The following is a 17,879-nucleotide window of genomic DNA, read 5'->3' on the forward strand; positions in this document are numbered from 1 at the left end:
TATGCCATTCCTATTTTATAGTTTTTCTTCTAAGCCACAGATGACTCAACTACGTAGTTCCACATAGTAAAGTTTCATCCAAAACTTCTTAATTAACATCATAGTTATCTACCTCCTTCATGTCAGACTAAACCCAGAACTTCAATAGTAGTCCTCAATAAAATCTGTAGAGTTTGGCCTCGCTTTGTGTTGAAACTGCAGCTGTTTAAAGGCACTTACAAGGTACCTTGATTCAGGCTGGAATCTACCAAAAGTTTTGCCTAGCCTCAGAGATCACTAAAGTTTTGGGACAAGTTCTTCAGCTTTAACATGATAGTGAGGACCCCTTTAAATGAATTCTTAAATGTGTATTTCCTTTGATTTTAGAAAGTTAGTACTAACTCAAATTTTTATACTTTTCCTCTGGATTGTCCTAATATGTTCAAAACATACTAGTTTAAAAGACAGATACTAATCAATAGTTAAACTGTTAAAACAGCTGACAAAATTTCACCCCATTCAGATTATCCATAAAATTCCTGGCCCTCAGGAAACATACTGCTGTTAGACTTCTCTTTCTATAATAGACTTAAAAGTAGGCACAACATGTAGCAAAGACAAAGGTGAGCAGAATCAGGCTGCTTCATCTCTCATATGAACCAATGCCAGAATTTTCTGCTTGAAATGCATTTGATAAATCCAGGACACAAATCTGGTAGAATGAAGCATGGGTAAAGTGTGACCTTTCAGTCAAATTGGGAAAAAAGAAAGGACAGAAATATTCCTCTGAAGATCAAAAGGTCCCTGGTGCGGACATTATCCTTTGTTTTGGATTTGTACAATGCATTTAGATGCAAAGTCAGTTTTTATGTTCAGTGGAAAATAATGAAGAAATTCTACCTTTGTAATAGTACTATACTGACTAGCAAAGTGAGGCTCATTTTTGATTGCAGCCTCTGGGACCAACTTCAGGCAAATATTAAATAATATTTTTAAAAAAAATTATTAATTTAGAGCATCTTTTAAATACTTCTGATAAATAACTTCAATACACAAGACATAAATCATTGTAAGAAAAACATGACAGTGAAACTTCTTGTCTTTGAAAAACCTCCAAGGTCCACAAGAGAATCTCATCAACACATAATAAATCACAAAACAGTAAGAACAAGTACAGAAGTAGATATAAAAAAATATACTCACAAGCACAGTAAGTCAAAATAATTGCAAAGTTGATCAGCTGAAGATGGAATTTAGTTTGACAACTATCTTACAAATACATTTTAAAATTTAATTTTTTGGGTGTTTGTGTGGTTGGACCAAAGGTATGGGAGTTAGGAATCAAAGGAGCCTATTAAAATGCTTATATCAGAGAAACTAAGACTAGCAGGACCAAGTCTGGCACATATTCATGGAGTATTTCCTTCATATTAGCTGTGAATTACTTCAGACTCAATTTTGGAGGACAGAATTCTGCAGACTGTACCTTAGACACATTTATGAATGTGCCTGAGAAGATGAGCTATATCAGCTAAAATGTCCATTCTAAAGCTTTCATGAGATGTAACTGAGAAATACACCCAGAAAAATAACAGATCTGTAGGCTATGATCCTACACTGTAGAGACATTGTCATGGACTTCAGTGTCATATTCTCTTCCAAGAACACAAACAGAATTGCAGTACAACCTTTTGCTTATGACTAAATGAAGAAACAGCAAGGAATTAATTAAAAAGAAGGGAATTTTATTAAATAAATAGGATTCACTTTTGCTGGAACCGTTGCATGACACTGTGTTTTAAGGGAGTCAGATTTGTTACTCATTTTATTGCCTGGATATAGTGTGCTACAACTATAATAAACAAAAGCCAACATGAGCATCTCAACAGCTTCACTTAAGGTGCCTGACAAGAAATTTTCCCTTCCCAACATTAGCTACGAAGAGTCTCCACAAAGTTCCACCACATTTTGGCTTCTTCAGCTATTCCATCTAGAACTACTGTTAAATAAATAATATAATGATAAGAACGCATAATTCAACACATTTTTCCTCTTATAAAACAATGTTTCTTGAAATACATGTTCTTCTGTGCTACACAGAAGCAGTTCTTTACCATTTCACCTTTTAAATAAATGAAATGTATTTTGGACTGACAGCATTTTAACTGTTACAGATAAACACTACATATAAGTCTGATTTACTGTTATGCAATAAAATATACATAAACAAATAAAATAGACATAAACACTTTCCTTCCACCATAACAAGTGGGAGGATCAAATAAGACAAAGCAGGATTTCTGAAGCTTTAGCTGTATAATGCCCATGGGATTCCAATGGCTTAACCAACAGAAAATCATTATATGTAGGAGCCAGGAGGATTTCTAGCACATCCTGGTCTCATGAAACTCTCGTTCTTCCATTTTATTCATATATGGAAGACAGAACTCTAATTTTTCTGTCACTACCATCTATACATGCAGTAGATTTTACTCATAAAATACTGAACATATACAGAGAAACCTTTTTTAGTGAAGGATAAAGGTATTTAGATGGCAGTGACTAAAAAGCCATGATATTTCTAGGCAATACGATAATATACATTACTCACCATAGGAAAAGAATATTAAAGCTAAAAGCTGATTATTAGCATCAAGCACTTTTTCAAAGTGTACGTGACCATCTGCCAGTCAGCTTGTAATGAATCACACAAACACAGTCACAGTGCAACATCACCAAAGGAGAAAAACAAAGGCACATAAACTTAACTATGTTTTTTTCTACTGTGGAAAAAAGATCAAAGTAAAACTTTGATTGTGTTTTCAAATGATAACACAGTTTCCCCAAGTACTTATTTTCTAGAAGTGCAAGATTACAGTTCATATGATAATGTAAAAGCATGTGTAATATACATGTAAAGTGCTACAGTTGCAGCAAAGCAGAAATTCACCAAATCTACATCAATAGAATAATATAAACATCTGTTCTTCTTCACAATTAATATTGGCTGCAAAGACGACTGGGCCTGGGTCTGTTCTTATTACCTGTGTACTAAGTTTCAGCTCCTTTACTGCAGTCTTTGATTGCCCTTCTGGTACTTAATCACAGAATTTCCATTTTAGACACATCCCAGTATTTCTTTTCATTTAAGAATCATGTCCTTTCAAGAAACTCAGAAAACAACCCCAAAGCAAACAAACAAAAACTGCAGTTTTGGTTTATGAAATGTAGTCTCTGTTTATGCGCAGAGAAAATTCTGGGCTGGAACAAGCTGTCCTGTTAACACTTAAGACCTTCTTTTAGCAAAAAATTTACATTCACTCATTTTTTATTTCCATGTTAGTCCAGACTTGTCAAATGCAGAGAGGAAACTGGTGGCATACATCACAATTACAAGCAAAATAAAATAATAGGTGAATAGGTTTTGTGAGCAAGGTGTACCAAGGCAGCAAGATTCTATTAGTCAGATAAATATAGTCCATTGTACTATAAGCAAGGACCACAGAGTGGTAAAAAGGAATTACAGAATTGATTTTTATCATGGAAAATGTAGATAAAACAGAGCACTTTTTAGGGGCTAATTGGGGTGATAAAATTATTTGTAAGTCATTGCAGAACATAATCTCACACTGTGCTCACAGATTATCGTCATGTGTATAGATTAAGCACATCAGCCAGAGAAGTCACAGAATTAGCTGAGTGTCCTTCCCAGGATAGGCTCCCAAGCAACAATCAGATGCATCCATAAAGTCCAACAGGTTTCTAGAACAGTTTTATCTTGGCTATTTTGTCATGTATGCTATGTATATCTGAGGATACTACATTTTTAAAAACATCTTTTGGATAAAATTGGCCTTTTGACTCAGCAAGTCTTTGTAAACTAACATTTAAAGGACATATTCCACAAAAAATTATGCTATGTCTTCCTCCTTCCAGTTTGAGCCAATTTCCCTGGTATGGAAGCAGGATCTACTTCAAGTTCTCATGTCTTCACTGGTAATAAAGGATAAAATTAGTGCCAGGCTCAACAATTTATCTTTATTAAATAAAAATAGCAATTTAGATACGCATCCTGAATATGTAAAATTTCCTTTCTTTCTTGTCTGTTAGCAATGTATTGAATACAGAGATTATTCTGAGTTTCACAGATGTAACACAAAGAAACAGCAGTGGAGGACTAGAATATTAGAAAAGCAACATATAACTTGCAGAAAGTAATAGCCTGGTAGTAACTTTTTTAACCTAAGATGTAAAGTGAGATGCCAGGTAGATGATTTCTGCTCTCTCTTGTAATATATTTAATACTAAAACTGAAAGCATGATAAAAGAAGGTAAATATTCTCAGGGTTCTTTCCGTTACACTGGGAGTTGAAGTGCCTAAAAAATCCTCCACATGCATTAACCAGAGCATTTTTAAAATTCTACCTGCAGCCAAAGTTCTAGCAAGTGAAACCTGTATGTGACTGTGGATTGTATTGTAGACAGGAACCCAATTCCAATTTAATTTGAAGTTTTCTATAGCATCCAAGGTATTTAGGGGACTTGCTTCTTATTAGGTACAATAAACACATATATGCCAATAAAAAGGAGTTAAACAGTATTAGATTTATAAATAGATACAAGAGAACAATATCTTGAAAGCAATGCCAAATATGTACATGTTATCAGTATTTACTTTCACATTCTGGAAATGTGAAAAGAAGGTCTTACAATGGGACTTTAGAATTTACATTTCTGGAACTGCTAACCAAACTATTCAGAAACCAGGATTCTGGCTTTCAAAATTATGCTTTAAAAAAATATGTTTTTTATTTAATTACTGCCTTCTATTGCCATTTTATAGAGGAACATTTTCATGCTTCTGTAACCATGAGAAATAGAATTATTTCCCCTAAATTTAAGCCATCATTTCTTTCTTAATCTAATTAGTTCACAATCTAGGATGTAACAGACCAAAAGGACAGAGTAACATATTCACTGGCAACACCCCAAAACAAGGCAAGAATTCTCTTTTACCCCAAAACTCTTGAGAAAATTTGTAACAGCTGCAGTTTACATTTCAAATACAACCTAAACTATTCATGCACACATTAAAAGGCTCTTAGGCTTTTCTAAACTCATAGATCAAAGATACATTCTTACCTAAAGATGCAAAGGGAGACACACTAGGATTTTTGCAAGTCTCTAAACCTGCACTGAGAACCTCTGAAAATCTGTCATTCATTTATGAACATTAAACATTTTAAAGTTTTAACCACAAAACATTTTATAGTACAGATTACATGGCTATTCCAGTTCAGAGACATTGTTAAAAGTTGACTTGAACAGCTGAGACCAGAGCAGAATATAAAAATTAAAAACAGAATAAGGATCTAGCAATCACTTATTCCTCTGGTTTTATTCTCCTGCCTGTAACTTTTATTTCTGCTGAGCTTGGCAGATGTCCCAAAGAATGGGGGATGTCCAGTATTACACGGTCAAGTCTTATGTCTCATATGAAAAGCATATGGAGTATGGCTTTCCACATATTGAAACCAGGCTAATTTTCAGATGCCTTGTAAACTGGGAAAATGACACAATGCATACACGGATAAAGCCTCCATGTACAGCAGATGCACTACCAGCTACAGTTGATGTCCATGTGCAGAGCTGTTACACAGTCCCAAACTTCTGAATTTCAACAGTTAGTATTCAGGATTCACAACTCTACCTTTATAGAAGAATATTAAATAGAAAAAAAAGAAGAAAAAGAAAGGGACAAGAAATCCTTTCTCCCTTATTTCTATTGAAATTTCTGCTTGTCTTCTGTTTATTAAAATTTGTTCTGCCAGCTGTGATATGGTGCAATACTTACTAAGCCATCTGCCAGTTTGTTTTTTGAAAACAGGTGCCTCCTTCTGACATGGAAGACCCAGAAAAGAGATGGAATTTGATGAATGAACATTTAATGAATTTATGAACGTTGAGAAATCAGTGAAATGGAACCAAGTTTCACTTACTGTAAAGCTTGATTTGGACCAGCCACAAAAGCCAATATTTTAACTAGTGGTAACACCTCTTGAAAATGCTTCCAATTATTTAACTAGTCCACAGAACGTTTGGTGAGAAATCTGTATCTTTTAAAAAAATTCTCACTGTGTAAAGCTAATGCAAATGGCAACTGTGTGAGGATTCACAGGTTCTGGTTTATTTTAAAAACTTGCATTTCAAATAAAGACAGGTTTTGGCTACTGTTCATGTCATTAACAGTTTCACAAGCCTCAGGCTGTCCTCTGTAAGCAGGCACAGGGCATCTGCAAATTACAATAATGCAGAACAGACCCAAATTTTGTTTACTTCAGCAGCTTCTGATCATTTTCCATGACAGATGTATCACAAAAAAATTCTGACTGATGCTAGAAAAGTCTTCTAGATGAGAAGACCCCAGCTGGCCTGTAAAGCATCACTTTTTTTCCTAGTCCTTGAGGCTATCAGTTTATTGAAATAGCTATCTTAAAAGCATGTGTTATTTTTCTTTATTGGGTGTACTGCAGTCTAAAACTGTGGGCCAGCAGAGTTAGGTCAGAGGTAAGTGAACGCAGATTTTCTGCCCCCATGGCAGAACCAGCAAGGTAGAAAACATGAATACAAAGGAGCCCACTTCACATCAAATAAATGTTCAAAAACAGAGGTTTGAAAATCCCACGTTAATGAAGAGCAATCTGATTTTGATGTAAAATTTGTGGCTTTTTAAGTTCATGATGTCCATGAACTTAAATGAACTCCATGAAATGAATTTTTAAAAAAATATTCACTCTAAATATGTTTAAATAAGTTTTCTTTAAAAAAAAAAAATCTGAAAACAAAAGCAGCAATTAAGCCATTGATAATTGAGAATGATTTGTCTGGTTGCATACTTCTCAACCAAGGTTTTCATGGGGGCAATAACAATTTGTGAAGCACAGTCTCACCCTGATGCTTTTAGCAATTTGAGTAACTGTATTCTTCTGCATGTCATTGATGGAATTAATTAGATAATTCTAAATTTCCCAATATTGCAAAGAAATCTGAAACCATAACAATTTTCAATATTAAACCCACTGCTGTGTTACATTAGAATAATTGTGTTTAACAGTTTGAAGGCATTAATATCAGCTTGTGCCTGATAGGTTTAATATAATGTCTGTGAGAAAACGCAAGAATTATTTCAACTATATTAATTATATCTTTATCATCTGAAGAGGGATATTTTTTCCTCTAAGCACTTTTCACATGGAGGTCCAGCATAAACATTTTTCTTTCTTTCATCGAAGTGATAAGGTTTGATGAGAGAAATGAAGAGATGAAAAAGCTTATTAATCACTTAATTCATATTGCTGCCAGCACGGGATTTTCCTTTACATTTTTCAGTGTTTTGCCATCTGTATTACTCATGCAACAGGGATTCCACTGCTTCTCATGAGAGGCTTTTCTGCAGTTTGATAGATCTTAGCTTCAGAAGATATATCTTTATATGCTGTATGAAATTAGAACAAATTTTAGGCCATGACTCCCTACAGTTTCCCTGCCTGCTGTAGTCCTGCCTGCGATACTTCCCAGCTGGCTGAAAACTTGGTCCATTTCTTGTCCCTCCTTCCTCACCATGGGCTGCACTGGGGTTCCAGAACAGACCCTGCTTCTTAAACATTTCAATTGACATTCACCAAAGTGCTCTTAGCCTTGCAAAATGTGCCTGAAGTGTAAAAGAATTATGTTTCCAGGGTGAACAATCTATTTAGACCAAATTTCTTACTGGCCTGTTTTTTTTTTTTAATCAATTCACAGTCCAAGTGAATCCATTACCAAAAGAGAAGAGCGGCAAAGCAATGCAGTTTGGATACAATAGTCTGAAAAGCACAATAAAATGAAAAATGCTGATAGTATATTAACAGCAGCACTTTAAGATGAGACAATGAAACACATGAAATCTCAAATAACTATCACTTATTTCCGTAAGTTTCATGACATTCATTTCATCTAACTTCATCTCTTCATCTGAAGAGTCTCCTTCTGATCAACAAAGAGAAATTTCTCTGACTCCACAGGAAATCTTGGTTGACCTAATATATGCATTTAATCAAAGATGGGCACCTTAACACCCTACACAGGGATATAATCAATCTTCCTTAATGCAAAAAGAAAGTATTCTAAACTGGCTGAGTGAGGAGGCATTGCCATTTCATGACATCATCTAGCAAATATTTAGTATGGGTTTTGCGTCCTAAAAATGATACTCAAGTGGGTGAACAGGCAAAGGATGGCTGATCACTACTTTGATGAACTAAAGTTATGTTCAAGAAAAATGCTATTCGCTGGACATTGCTATTAAGATTGCAATCAATCAATCCTGAAGCAGTAACCAATCAGAATGTATAATTTAAAACCAAGGGTGAAGCTTTATTAGTTATTTATATTAGAATTTGATCACAGATTTGACTGAAAATATTGACATAAAAATCAAGTAAGAACATAAAAATACAAGCAAGATGTTCTATAATCAAGCTTAACCTCAAGCTAATAAGCTAAGACTGCACTCTTGGATTTGTAAATAAAAGTCACTTTGTTTGTGGCTATCCTGAATGGGGATGCACATTCAAACACTAGAGACATCACCAATGTCATCTCCAAATTTCCTGTACATTATTTCTACTGAGACAGAATAAAGATTTTTAAAGATTTGTATTTTCTGTGTAGAGAAATTACTCAAGGAATCATTCAGATTTAGATGAAAGCCTAGTAAAAGGACTTTCTAATTGGTTTGTGTTGGGAAGAAAATATACTTTAATGAAACGATACTTATAAGAGATCTGGTCTTGTCTATATATTCCATTGGAAATGGAGGATTATCTTTCCAGCAAAGGATTTATTTGGAGAGATAAAGAACAGAATGTTACTCAGCCAATGAGGTACTTTTGTTAATATTTACAGAGAAATAAATTGTATGGAGTCAGGGAGTCCAAACTCAAATAAGCCCTAATCTTGGTATCTGTATGCAGCTAATCTTTGTGCTGCCCCATCATGGGTTCTGATGCCTCAATAACCAGGGAGGAAAAACCCACTTTAATTCCTTCCTTTGCTTGTACAGCAGTAAGACCAACAACAAAAATAATGCCCAGTTTCTATGGCAGAACAAGCAAGAGGGTGGGCAATGTTTTTGAGAGCTATTACTGATCTATGTTTAGTAGTACTGAAAAAAAGAAAATATTTATCTTTATGGAGACAAAAATAGTTTGCAGTTGCTCTGTCCGCTTCAAATGACACATCCATAATACAGTTCAGCAAATAGGAATATATGAAATTATGCTGCAAATATTTTTCTTGCACTCTTCATTAAAAGGTTAGTGCATGGACTGTATTTTTTTCTTGAGGGAAACAGATGTCAGGAACTAGGTACCTTACTGTTGCCATAAACGTCCTCTCCCTCTCTGAAAGTGTTGTTGATTCCTCTTACACAGTTTTTCACTTCCTTTTCATTCCCTCTTTGACACCAGTTTATCTTTGAATTCAGATCTTAACTTGAACATGCTCTTCGGAAGTATGACATGCTGTTATTATCATATAAGTGTGCTATTACCAGATGAGAGAACCTTCCGCTAACCTGAGTGACTGCTTACAAGAGGAAGGACTTAAATCATAGGGACTGGGGTGACTTGTAAGGCTATCTTGCTGTCAGCTGCTTAGATGTTTTAAAAATACACTCCTTTAAACAAACGGCATATTCATTTTTCTTTAGGATGTCAGTAAGGCAGATTTCTCATTTTCCAAAAGCCTTCTGGATTCTTTCAGAGTCTGCTGCCTTTTCACATCAACATAATACACCATTCACATGATACAACAAAAGTCAAAACCTTACATAAAGATTTTAGGTTTAAATTGTCCAAATGCTCAAAACTGTAATTTAAAAGACATTTTTCAAAGCATAGAAACAGTATATAAGCTTACAGAGTAAGAACATCTGTTAAGTTTTTTAGCTTATAATTCAGCAGTAAAGGGTAAATACACAAGTGCTATGGGAAAATTTTTTTAAAACAGATTTTAAAGGCTTTACTACCCATTAGCACACAAGTTATGTTGCTCAGTTTCGACCAATGATAGCCTGTTTAAACAGGTGCTTTATTATGCTTGTCCCAGTATGGGAGATCGACAGGGCACTTAACACTGTCAGATGTTCAGCAGTGCAATTGTAAGATCCTTAACATTAGCTGTAATTTCCATGATAGTTTTGAACTCGTGCTATTTGAGTTTAAGATGTAATTGCACTTGTTACCAGCTGAAGTTTGCTGTCATCACATAACTCTGAAGAGAATAAGCACAGTCTTTGGGCACTGTAGCCAAACTATATAAAAATATTAAGGAGGAAGGACATGTAGCAACTATTCTTCATAATCCTGGGACTCACTTCCTACTTCTGTGTGTGGATGACTCATCTTTCAAAGATTAAAATAACATTCATTATTAGAAAATGCTCACAGTGAAAGACACTACCATCTGTCCTACAAACAGGAACTTCATTAATGCACAGTGAGTCTTCCTAGATTGTGCCTACATTATTTGTATAGAGTTCAATAGATACTTGTGAATTCTACTTTACATATCACTTGGAAATTCGGACTGAAAAAGGAAATCACTGTAAAAGTAATGAACCAGCAATAATTAAGAAGCACTTTGTATTTAACAAGGTTTTGGTATGTGGATGTGATAATGACAGGAATTTTAAAAAACCCATTTATTCATGTTATTGTTATTACTCAGGATGTGCTGTCATAAAATCCCAATCTAAATTAACACGACCAATTATATTTTAGGAACAGTGGCATCAACAACATAAGAAGCACACACATATATACAGCTATAATTATGTATATACAAAATATATAATGTCTTTTAATGCTAATATGTTAAAAAAGTGGGAAATCAAAATAAGTCTGTAATTTGAAAATATGATCACATTAAATATCTGATTATCTGAGAAAAGCTATCCCAAGTTTAACCCAAGACCATCCAGGAAAGCCAATCCAGACAGTGGCTACAAAGAAAGCAATGAAGTTGACATATTGGTAGGAGAGATGCTGAGTTTAAACCTTCCAAATTCAAAGCAATTAAGTATATAATCTACTTGTGTGAAGCTCTGATGGTTGTCTAATCATCTTTATGACAGCAAAGTTGAATGTAATTTACTGAGGCGGAACTAATATAGTAAGCTTCATAAGCAAGTCACATTTCAAATATTATGGACAAGCTAGACAGATTATGTTACAAAATTCAGTATATTGATGACAAGGACCAAGATAGGGATTTTAGATACATTAATGGAAGCATAGCATCAAAAAAGGGAGAGAATAAAACATCAAAGAAATAAAAGAAACATAACTTGCAGATTATAGATTTAAATGCATTGAAGGATGGCGGCAGGGTCAATTGCTAAAGAGAAAAAGGGAGCATGGAAGAATTTCAGAGGGAATACACAAAGTCTGGTTTTGGCTGCATTATGCTTCCACTAGTGCTGTGACATCTAGGAAAAATACTGTGTACTGAAATGATGGATTGGATGTTACAAAGCAAGATGGGAAAAAACCAGACTGAGTCACCAAGACAGAGCAGTAACTGAAATTTTCAGTGGATCAGATTATTGACCTCTTGTCCCTTCAGCAGAGTACAATATGAGAACTATTGAGCAAATGCCCTCCCTTGTAAGGAAGGGTACTCAAAGGAGACGTGATAGAACATCAGAGATGGAACATAAAGATGATTATGAATTCACAAGATGTTACACCAGATGTTCTGAGTGATCAGAAATAAGCTTCAGCTGAGAAAGTGAGTGGAATCCTGAGATTTTGTTAAAGAAGTCATGAGAGATTGGTGCAGAAGCTCAGATGGAATAAAAAAGATAATGAGTAAAAGCTGGGGAAAGTAGGAATGATAGATAATAATTTTAAAGGGCTAGAAATCTGAACTATGGGTCTGAATGAAAAGAAATTGTTTGGCATATAGGAAAATGTAATAACCTATTACTCTTCTTGTTGAAAAAGAGCATAAGATCTAAAACCAGACAATATTTTCAGCAGCCTAAAAATCCAATAGGGTCCTAGATCCTGTTCCCTGTTTTTTAAGTTATAAGTTCATGAGTCTTGTCCTCGTTGACATTTGTTCCTGAGAAAAATGTTAAACTAGTTACAGTGAAGGAAAATATTTTGAAGACAGCAAATGGAACTATCATAAACTAGTATTAAAGTACCAGGAACCAAAGGTGGGAACTTAACACTGAGTGTCAAAATGTGTGGAATGTAAATACCAGGAATATATAAAATACTTTATAAATTTATTCCATGCTGCAGATGATTTTTCATCTCAGATTTGATTTTGATGTTACTTTACAACATTTTTTCATTTATATATATAGATCAAATATCCTTGTAAGAACGTAGCACCAAAACCTACTTGATTACATGGTTTTGCCTTTAGTTTGCACATATTTTATCATGTAATTTTCCCTTCCTAAAATAAGTAAACTGCTGAAATGAGAATTTATCTACTAAATCAACTTCTCAAAAGTTTTAGGTGGGAAAGTTTGCAGATACCAGACTAAAGCCAAGTCAACATTTTCTTATATTACATAAGTTTACATGCTTCCTTTTCTGTCAGAGATCTCACAAGATCTCTGTATCTGCCTGTCAAACAGAAGCTGTGCAGCTGTAAGTAAAATTATAGTTGGAAAGATAATGTTAGTAGAATTCAGGCGTCTCTCTCAACGCAGCCTAGTCATATACTGTATGGAAGAAACCCACAATTGGCTGAGTAAGGGAATTTACTGTTTCCCAGGAAAGGAAGTTGCCTGCACACATCTGGCAAAATGTTCTAAATGTTTAGTTTTGACAAAATACACATTTCATCTCTGCTTATAAGGTGAGTTCTGTAGAGTGGGTATCTTCTTTCTAAAATGGGAAAGATCTAATTTGTACTTTAAATATACAGATCCACTATTTGGTATTTTATGGCATATACTATATACACTCAGCTCTAAAGCAAGCAGGAACTCACAGGCTGAAACTATATTTTAGTTTACAAGAAAAACGTATCATGAATGTAAATACAACACTCCATATCGACAGCAGAAATGAAAGATGAAGAGAACAACGAACATGAAAGAAATACTGAGAGGATGTGACTAGTCTGAATTATAACTTTTTACTCAGTTTCTGACATTTATAATACTCCATGCCAAATTATTTAAATTCCTCCCTACTTCAGTATGTCTAACAAAGAAATTGTAGTTTTCATAACTGATGGGACAGATCTTCTCAGTCATTCAGTTTTCAGAATAAGCCCTCTCTTTCAAGCAGGCTTGTTAAAATGCCTCTAAGGCTCAGTAAAAAGACTGTATTCAGGCATCTTGCTTCCTCTTCCTCAGATTTCAAGGACAAAAATGGATTTAACTTGCCTTACTTTTCACACCAGTTTTCTTAATTTAGCTGTTACTACTTTCTTTCCCCCGAACTCTGACTGGCTCTGACTCTCTGGAGAGGCAGAGAAGACCACTTCCTCCTCCACAGCTGGGAAAGCTGCTCCCAAAGGGATAGAAAGGGTGAAGGATCACAATCGACTGCTCGAAAAGATGCACCAAATACGGCACTGAGCTGCAGTGAAGGGTTAAAGGGATGTATATTTATGTCGTTGGCAAGGTGAACAATCACTAACTTTCCTGGACAGTGGGAAAGAGCACCTCATTAAAGCAATATGAGTCCATTGGACCCAGATGGGGAAACAGCAAAACCCTCTCACTGTTATGTGTGTGCGGGGGGTATTTTAGTTACTGCCCCTACAGCCTAGGATTATCTATGAAACATTGGGGAAAACATTACCATGGTGCACCTCAGGGTGTTACTCCAAGACCTAGATGAGAAGCACAGTGAGTAGAAGCTAACTGGTGGTGCCTGCTGTGCTGGTAAGAGTCTCCCAATAGGAGTTTGTCGTCACTTCTCAGAATAATACCTGGGCTTTCTGTACCTTTTCCCTGAACTGCGGACAGCTGCCATAGCAACTGGCCATTTACTCATTCATTCACAACAACAAAAAAACCAAGACACAAAAACCAAGCCCAGCTTAAAACGCAGTAAAAGGTGAACTCGTTTCTCTTTCCAGTATTCCTACAACCACAGTTCTCCCTAGTGGAGGCCCAGGATACAGCAAGGCTTCCTAGGCAGTCTCCAAATTCAGTTTTGCTCCTAGCCTCATTACAGCACAAGGGCCTCCCAGGGTCATGCTTCTGCCTTTCATAAAGGAAAACAGACTCCAGTTCAAACTTTTAGAGACATTCATGTCTCCTCCAAAACCCAGCAAAACCGAGCTGACAGATTACAATGGTGATGTGACTCACATAAAGATGGCAAGCTTTATAGCCATTCAGAAATCAAGCCTCACAAGGAGATCCTATCTAATGAATTCTCAGCAGATCCTCCCTTAAATCTTGTCTTTTATATATATTCAGTCCCTTGAGTAGAGCTCTAATAATGAAAAAGAAAACTTTTAAATGACTACACTGCTCACTCTCATATTTTCATTTAACTAAATAACTAAAGAATTTAAAAAAAAAATCCATGAAAATATAATCAGAAAAATAAAGATTATCCTCCAGTTCTTCCTTATTAAGAGACATATTTCCAGGGCTGGAGCAATCTAATTTCCAGCACTACTCTGAGTACACACATGGTGGTGAAAAGAAGGACTATTAAGATATGGCCCTTAATTTTTTTTCAGGCTAGCTGTGCAAAGAAAATAGGGAACAGACCGATTTAAGGACAAGCAATGGGAAATTCTCATTTAACTTAGCATATTCATTAAAGTACCTAAATAACAGAAAATACTCAGTTGGAATGTCTGGTTAGATAGAAATGCTTCAGACAGTCTAGTGCATTAATCGAATGCACATTCTGTCTTCATTGGATAATAGTATGTTGGTCAAGTATCTTGCAAAGACTGTTACCCATATGGAATTAAACATTCTTTCAAAGACTTCAATTAATTGAAAATTTGAAATCAGTCTACAACAAGTTTGAAACTTTGTTATCAATGTAAGTAGCTGTTACATTTCTGCTAGGCTATTGCAACACAAAATTGAAGTGATGGAAAATGCATACTTCATATACCAAACCCTCCAAATACATACATTTTGTTGCAAATAATCTTGACCATTCCAAACATATTCCTCTGTTTCCTCTGGTTGGAAGGATGAACAGTGGTATACGAATACTCCACAGGAAAAAAATCTGACAAATTGGTTTCATTCATCACAATCCAAATATAATCAGAATCTTTCTGGAATTCACCAGAATTGAATTCTAGAGATTTTCCTATCCAAAAGTAAATATGTTAAGAAATATCAGCAGCTTCCAACAATCTAAGACATGAATTGAAGCTGCTACAACTATTTTTGACAACCCCTTCCATGACATAAAAAAGTAAAGCCACATTAATACACTATATGAGATAAAGCAAGTTATGTAAGAGTCTGTCTTAAGAGATCCTGAGACCTGCTGGGATTTTCCTTGAATATGAGAAACTTTGGTCAGCAATTCATGTTAGTTTTACTAGCACAGCATTCCCTTAGTTTATTTTAATTAAGAAAAATCTGTAGTTTCCAGATCTAGACTTAGCCAAAATCTCAGGCAGTTTGTCTTCAGGAGTCAGTATCATACTGGTTTCAAGAAGACAATTTCTCCTTACACAGAGAGGTAAACTTATCCAAAGTTTCAGTGGAATGGACTCTTTCCCAGGATCTGCTAAATTGGCTAGTAATTTTCCGCTTTTTCAAGATGACTGACCATTGCAGAGAGAGACCATGGGAATTGGAAGTAGTCCTTTTTACACTTACATATAGATTTCAAATACTTTATTAGAATTTCTCTCCCCTTTTATGGGTATTTCCCACTCCCAAGGGCAGAGAATTGGGCTGGGGAGAGCTAACAGGGTAATTCCTATTCAGCCATGCCACTTCCTGAGCCATGCCTTACTGCCACTGCCTCTGGATGGTTTTTCCCCTTACAGTCCCAGCTGACTTGTGATTTCTAACTCTTTTATTAACATTAGCACTTCCAAAGTTAGCCATGTCATACAGAAAAAAAAAAACCCAAACCTTTAAAATAATAAATAAAACTCTTGTAAACGCTTAACTCTTGAAAGACATGCCTTAGTGTTCATCTCAGAGAATCAGTAAAATACAAATTCTGTGTTCAACTGAAAACCTCTAATTACTGCCCCTCGCGTTCTCTTTGCAAGGACGTACCCAAGCCTGCATTTGTACTCATGGGACAGTGTCTTTCCCTGTAATTCCACAATGTATTAAACACCAACTAAATTACATCTTGTTTCAGCACATTTTAAAGAAAATAAATTAAGATCAAAGAAGCCCAGGGACGTGTGTGTGTGTGTCTGTGTGTGTGTCTGTGTGTGTGTGGGTTTTGAGGGGGTGGTCGAGGGTAAGGAGCTTAAAAATTACTACCATCGCAAATAATTTACTAGCCTAGTTGGAGGCGATCGGAACTGACTGCTCTGTCTAGGAAACTCTTAATTAGAGCCGCGCTGCAGGAATTCGCAGGGGTCCTGCCGCTGCCGGCTCCTCCCTGGGGTTTCCTCTCGCCGCCCCGCTCCCGCCAGCCGCTGTACGCTGCCCCCCGGCCCTGGCGAGCCCGGGAGGGAGGAGCCGCTCCGCTCCACACGTGTGCTGCTCTTCCCAAGTTCTGTTATAAGGGCAGGGCGGCGAGGGACTCGGGTGTGAGGCGGCGGGGGCTCGGCGCAGGAAGGCAGCGGGCCAGGCGGGGCGGCCGCAGCTGCTTCCCGCGCCTGACAGCTGCGGGCACGGCGGGAGCGGCCGCACCTCCCCGGCCCGCCCGGGGCAGGCAGGCAAGCCCAGCCCTCCCCTGACGGCACATGGCAGCGGAGCGCTCGGCTGCGCCGCAGGTTAGCTAGGGCCGGGCTCCGGCCAGCGCATCCAGGCTCTCTAGGTCCGCCGAGTTACCGCAGGGATTAAAATGCAGCTGGCCGCCTGCTTCTTTTTGGGCTGCGGCATATTCTTAGCTTCAGGATACAACTCCTTCAGTAAGAGCATGGAGACGATAGGCAAGAAGCAGTACCAGGTTCAGCACGGGTCGTGCAGCTACACCTTCCTTCTGCCTGAGGCGGACAACTGCCGCTCCTCGACTCCGTACGTGTCCAACGCGGTGCAAAGGGATGCACCTCTGGACTATGATGATTCGGTTCAAAGACTGCAGCTACTTGAGAACATCATGGAAAACAACACTCAGTGGCTAATGAAGGTAGAGTAATATACTTTCTCGCCCAGAAATTTAACATCTTGTTATCTCTTTCAGTGTAATTTATTTTTTTTCTTGACCAGTGCCTAAATTCACAGAGTGCATCGTCTAAGCTAAATTTCTGAATTACCTTTCAATCAAAAAGTTGTTTTGAAGTCTGGAAACATAATATTAACTAGAAAATAATAATGAACTGCACAGTTCTGCAGAGATTGTGCTTTAAAGTTTGTCATTACATTTGAGTGGTTTGGACAAGTTACGTACACAGATGGACTGTGGGCATGTCTGAAGTTTCTGACATGAGAGAAGCGGCTACTAATTTATAATTAACTGGCAAGGGCTGTTTTAGATCTATATTAAAGAATATAGAATGTACCTTTATCTAAGGCATGCCTGAAAAATGTTACTGAAAATGTGATTTCAAAACTTGAAATTAACCTATTAAACCCCACTGATAAAGAACTGTAGTTCCAGCAAAGACTGCAAGTCAGACTTGCAGTGAAATTAGCCTTGTGAAGTGATAGAATTTTAAGAAAATTCTTTAGAATATATCCTTTGCATCCTGTAATATTTTCA

General features: G+C 36.6%; 2 protein-coding genes across 4 annotated transcripts in view; one reads left to right on the forward strand and one right to left on the reverse strand.

Annotated features, from left to right (window-relative positions):
• Positions 1 to 17,879, reverse strand: part of MCPH1 (microcephalin 1) — a 129,050-nt gene that overhangs the window by 20,894 nt on the left and 90,277 nt on the right. The window lies entirely within an intron of this gene.
• The window catches only part of ANGPT2 (angiopoietin 2), a 41,883-nt gene continuing 40,820 nt past the window's right edge, over positions 16,817 to 17,879 (forward strand). The window contains exon 1 of one of the 2 annotated variants that reach the window (XM_005521904.3): positions 16,817 to 17,306. In XM_005521904.3, the coding sequence (XP_005521961.1) occupies positions 17,022 to 17,306 (285 nt within the window). In that variant the 5' untranslated portion in view covers positions 16,817 to 17,021. The remainder of the gene's footprint in view (positions 17,307 to 17,879) is intronic. The other variant, XM_014251461.2, reaches the window with a different exon arrangement.

This window comes from Pseudopodoces humilis, chromosome 3 (assembly GCF_049639895.1).
Source record: "Pseudopodoces humilis isolate 2021_Gansu_Grassland_sample_001 chromosome 3, ASM4963989v1, whole genome shotgun sequence".
Lineage (NCBI taxonomy): Eukaryota > Metazoa > Chordata > Aves > Passeriformes > Paridae > Pseudopodoces > Pseudopodoces humilis.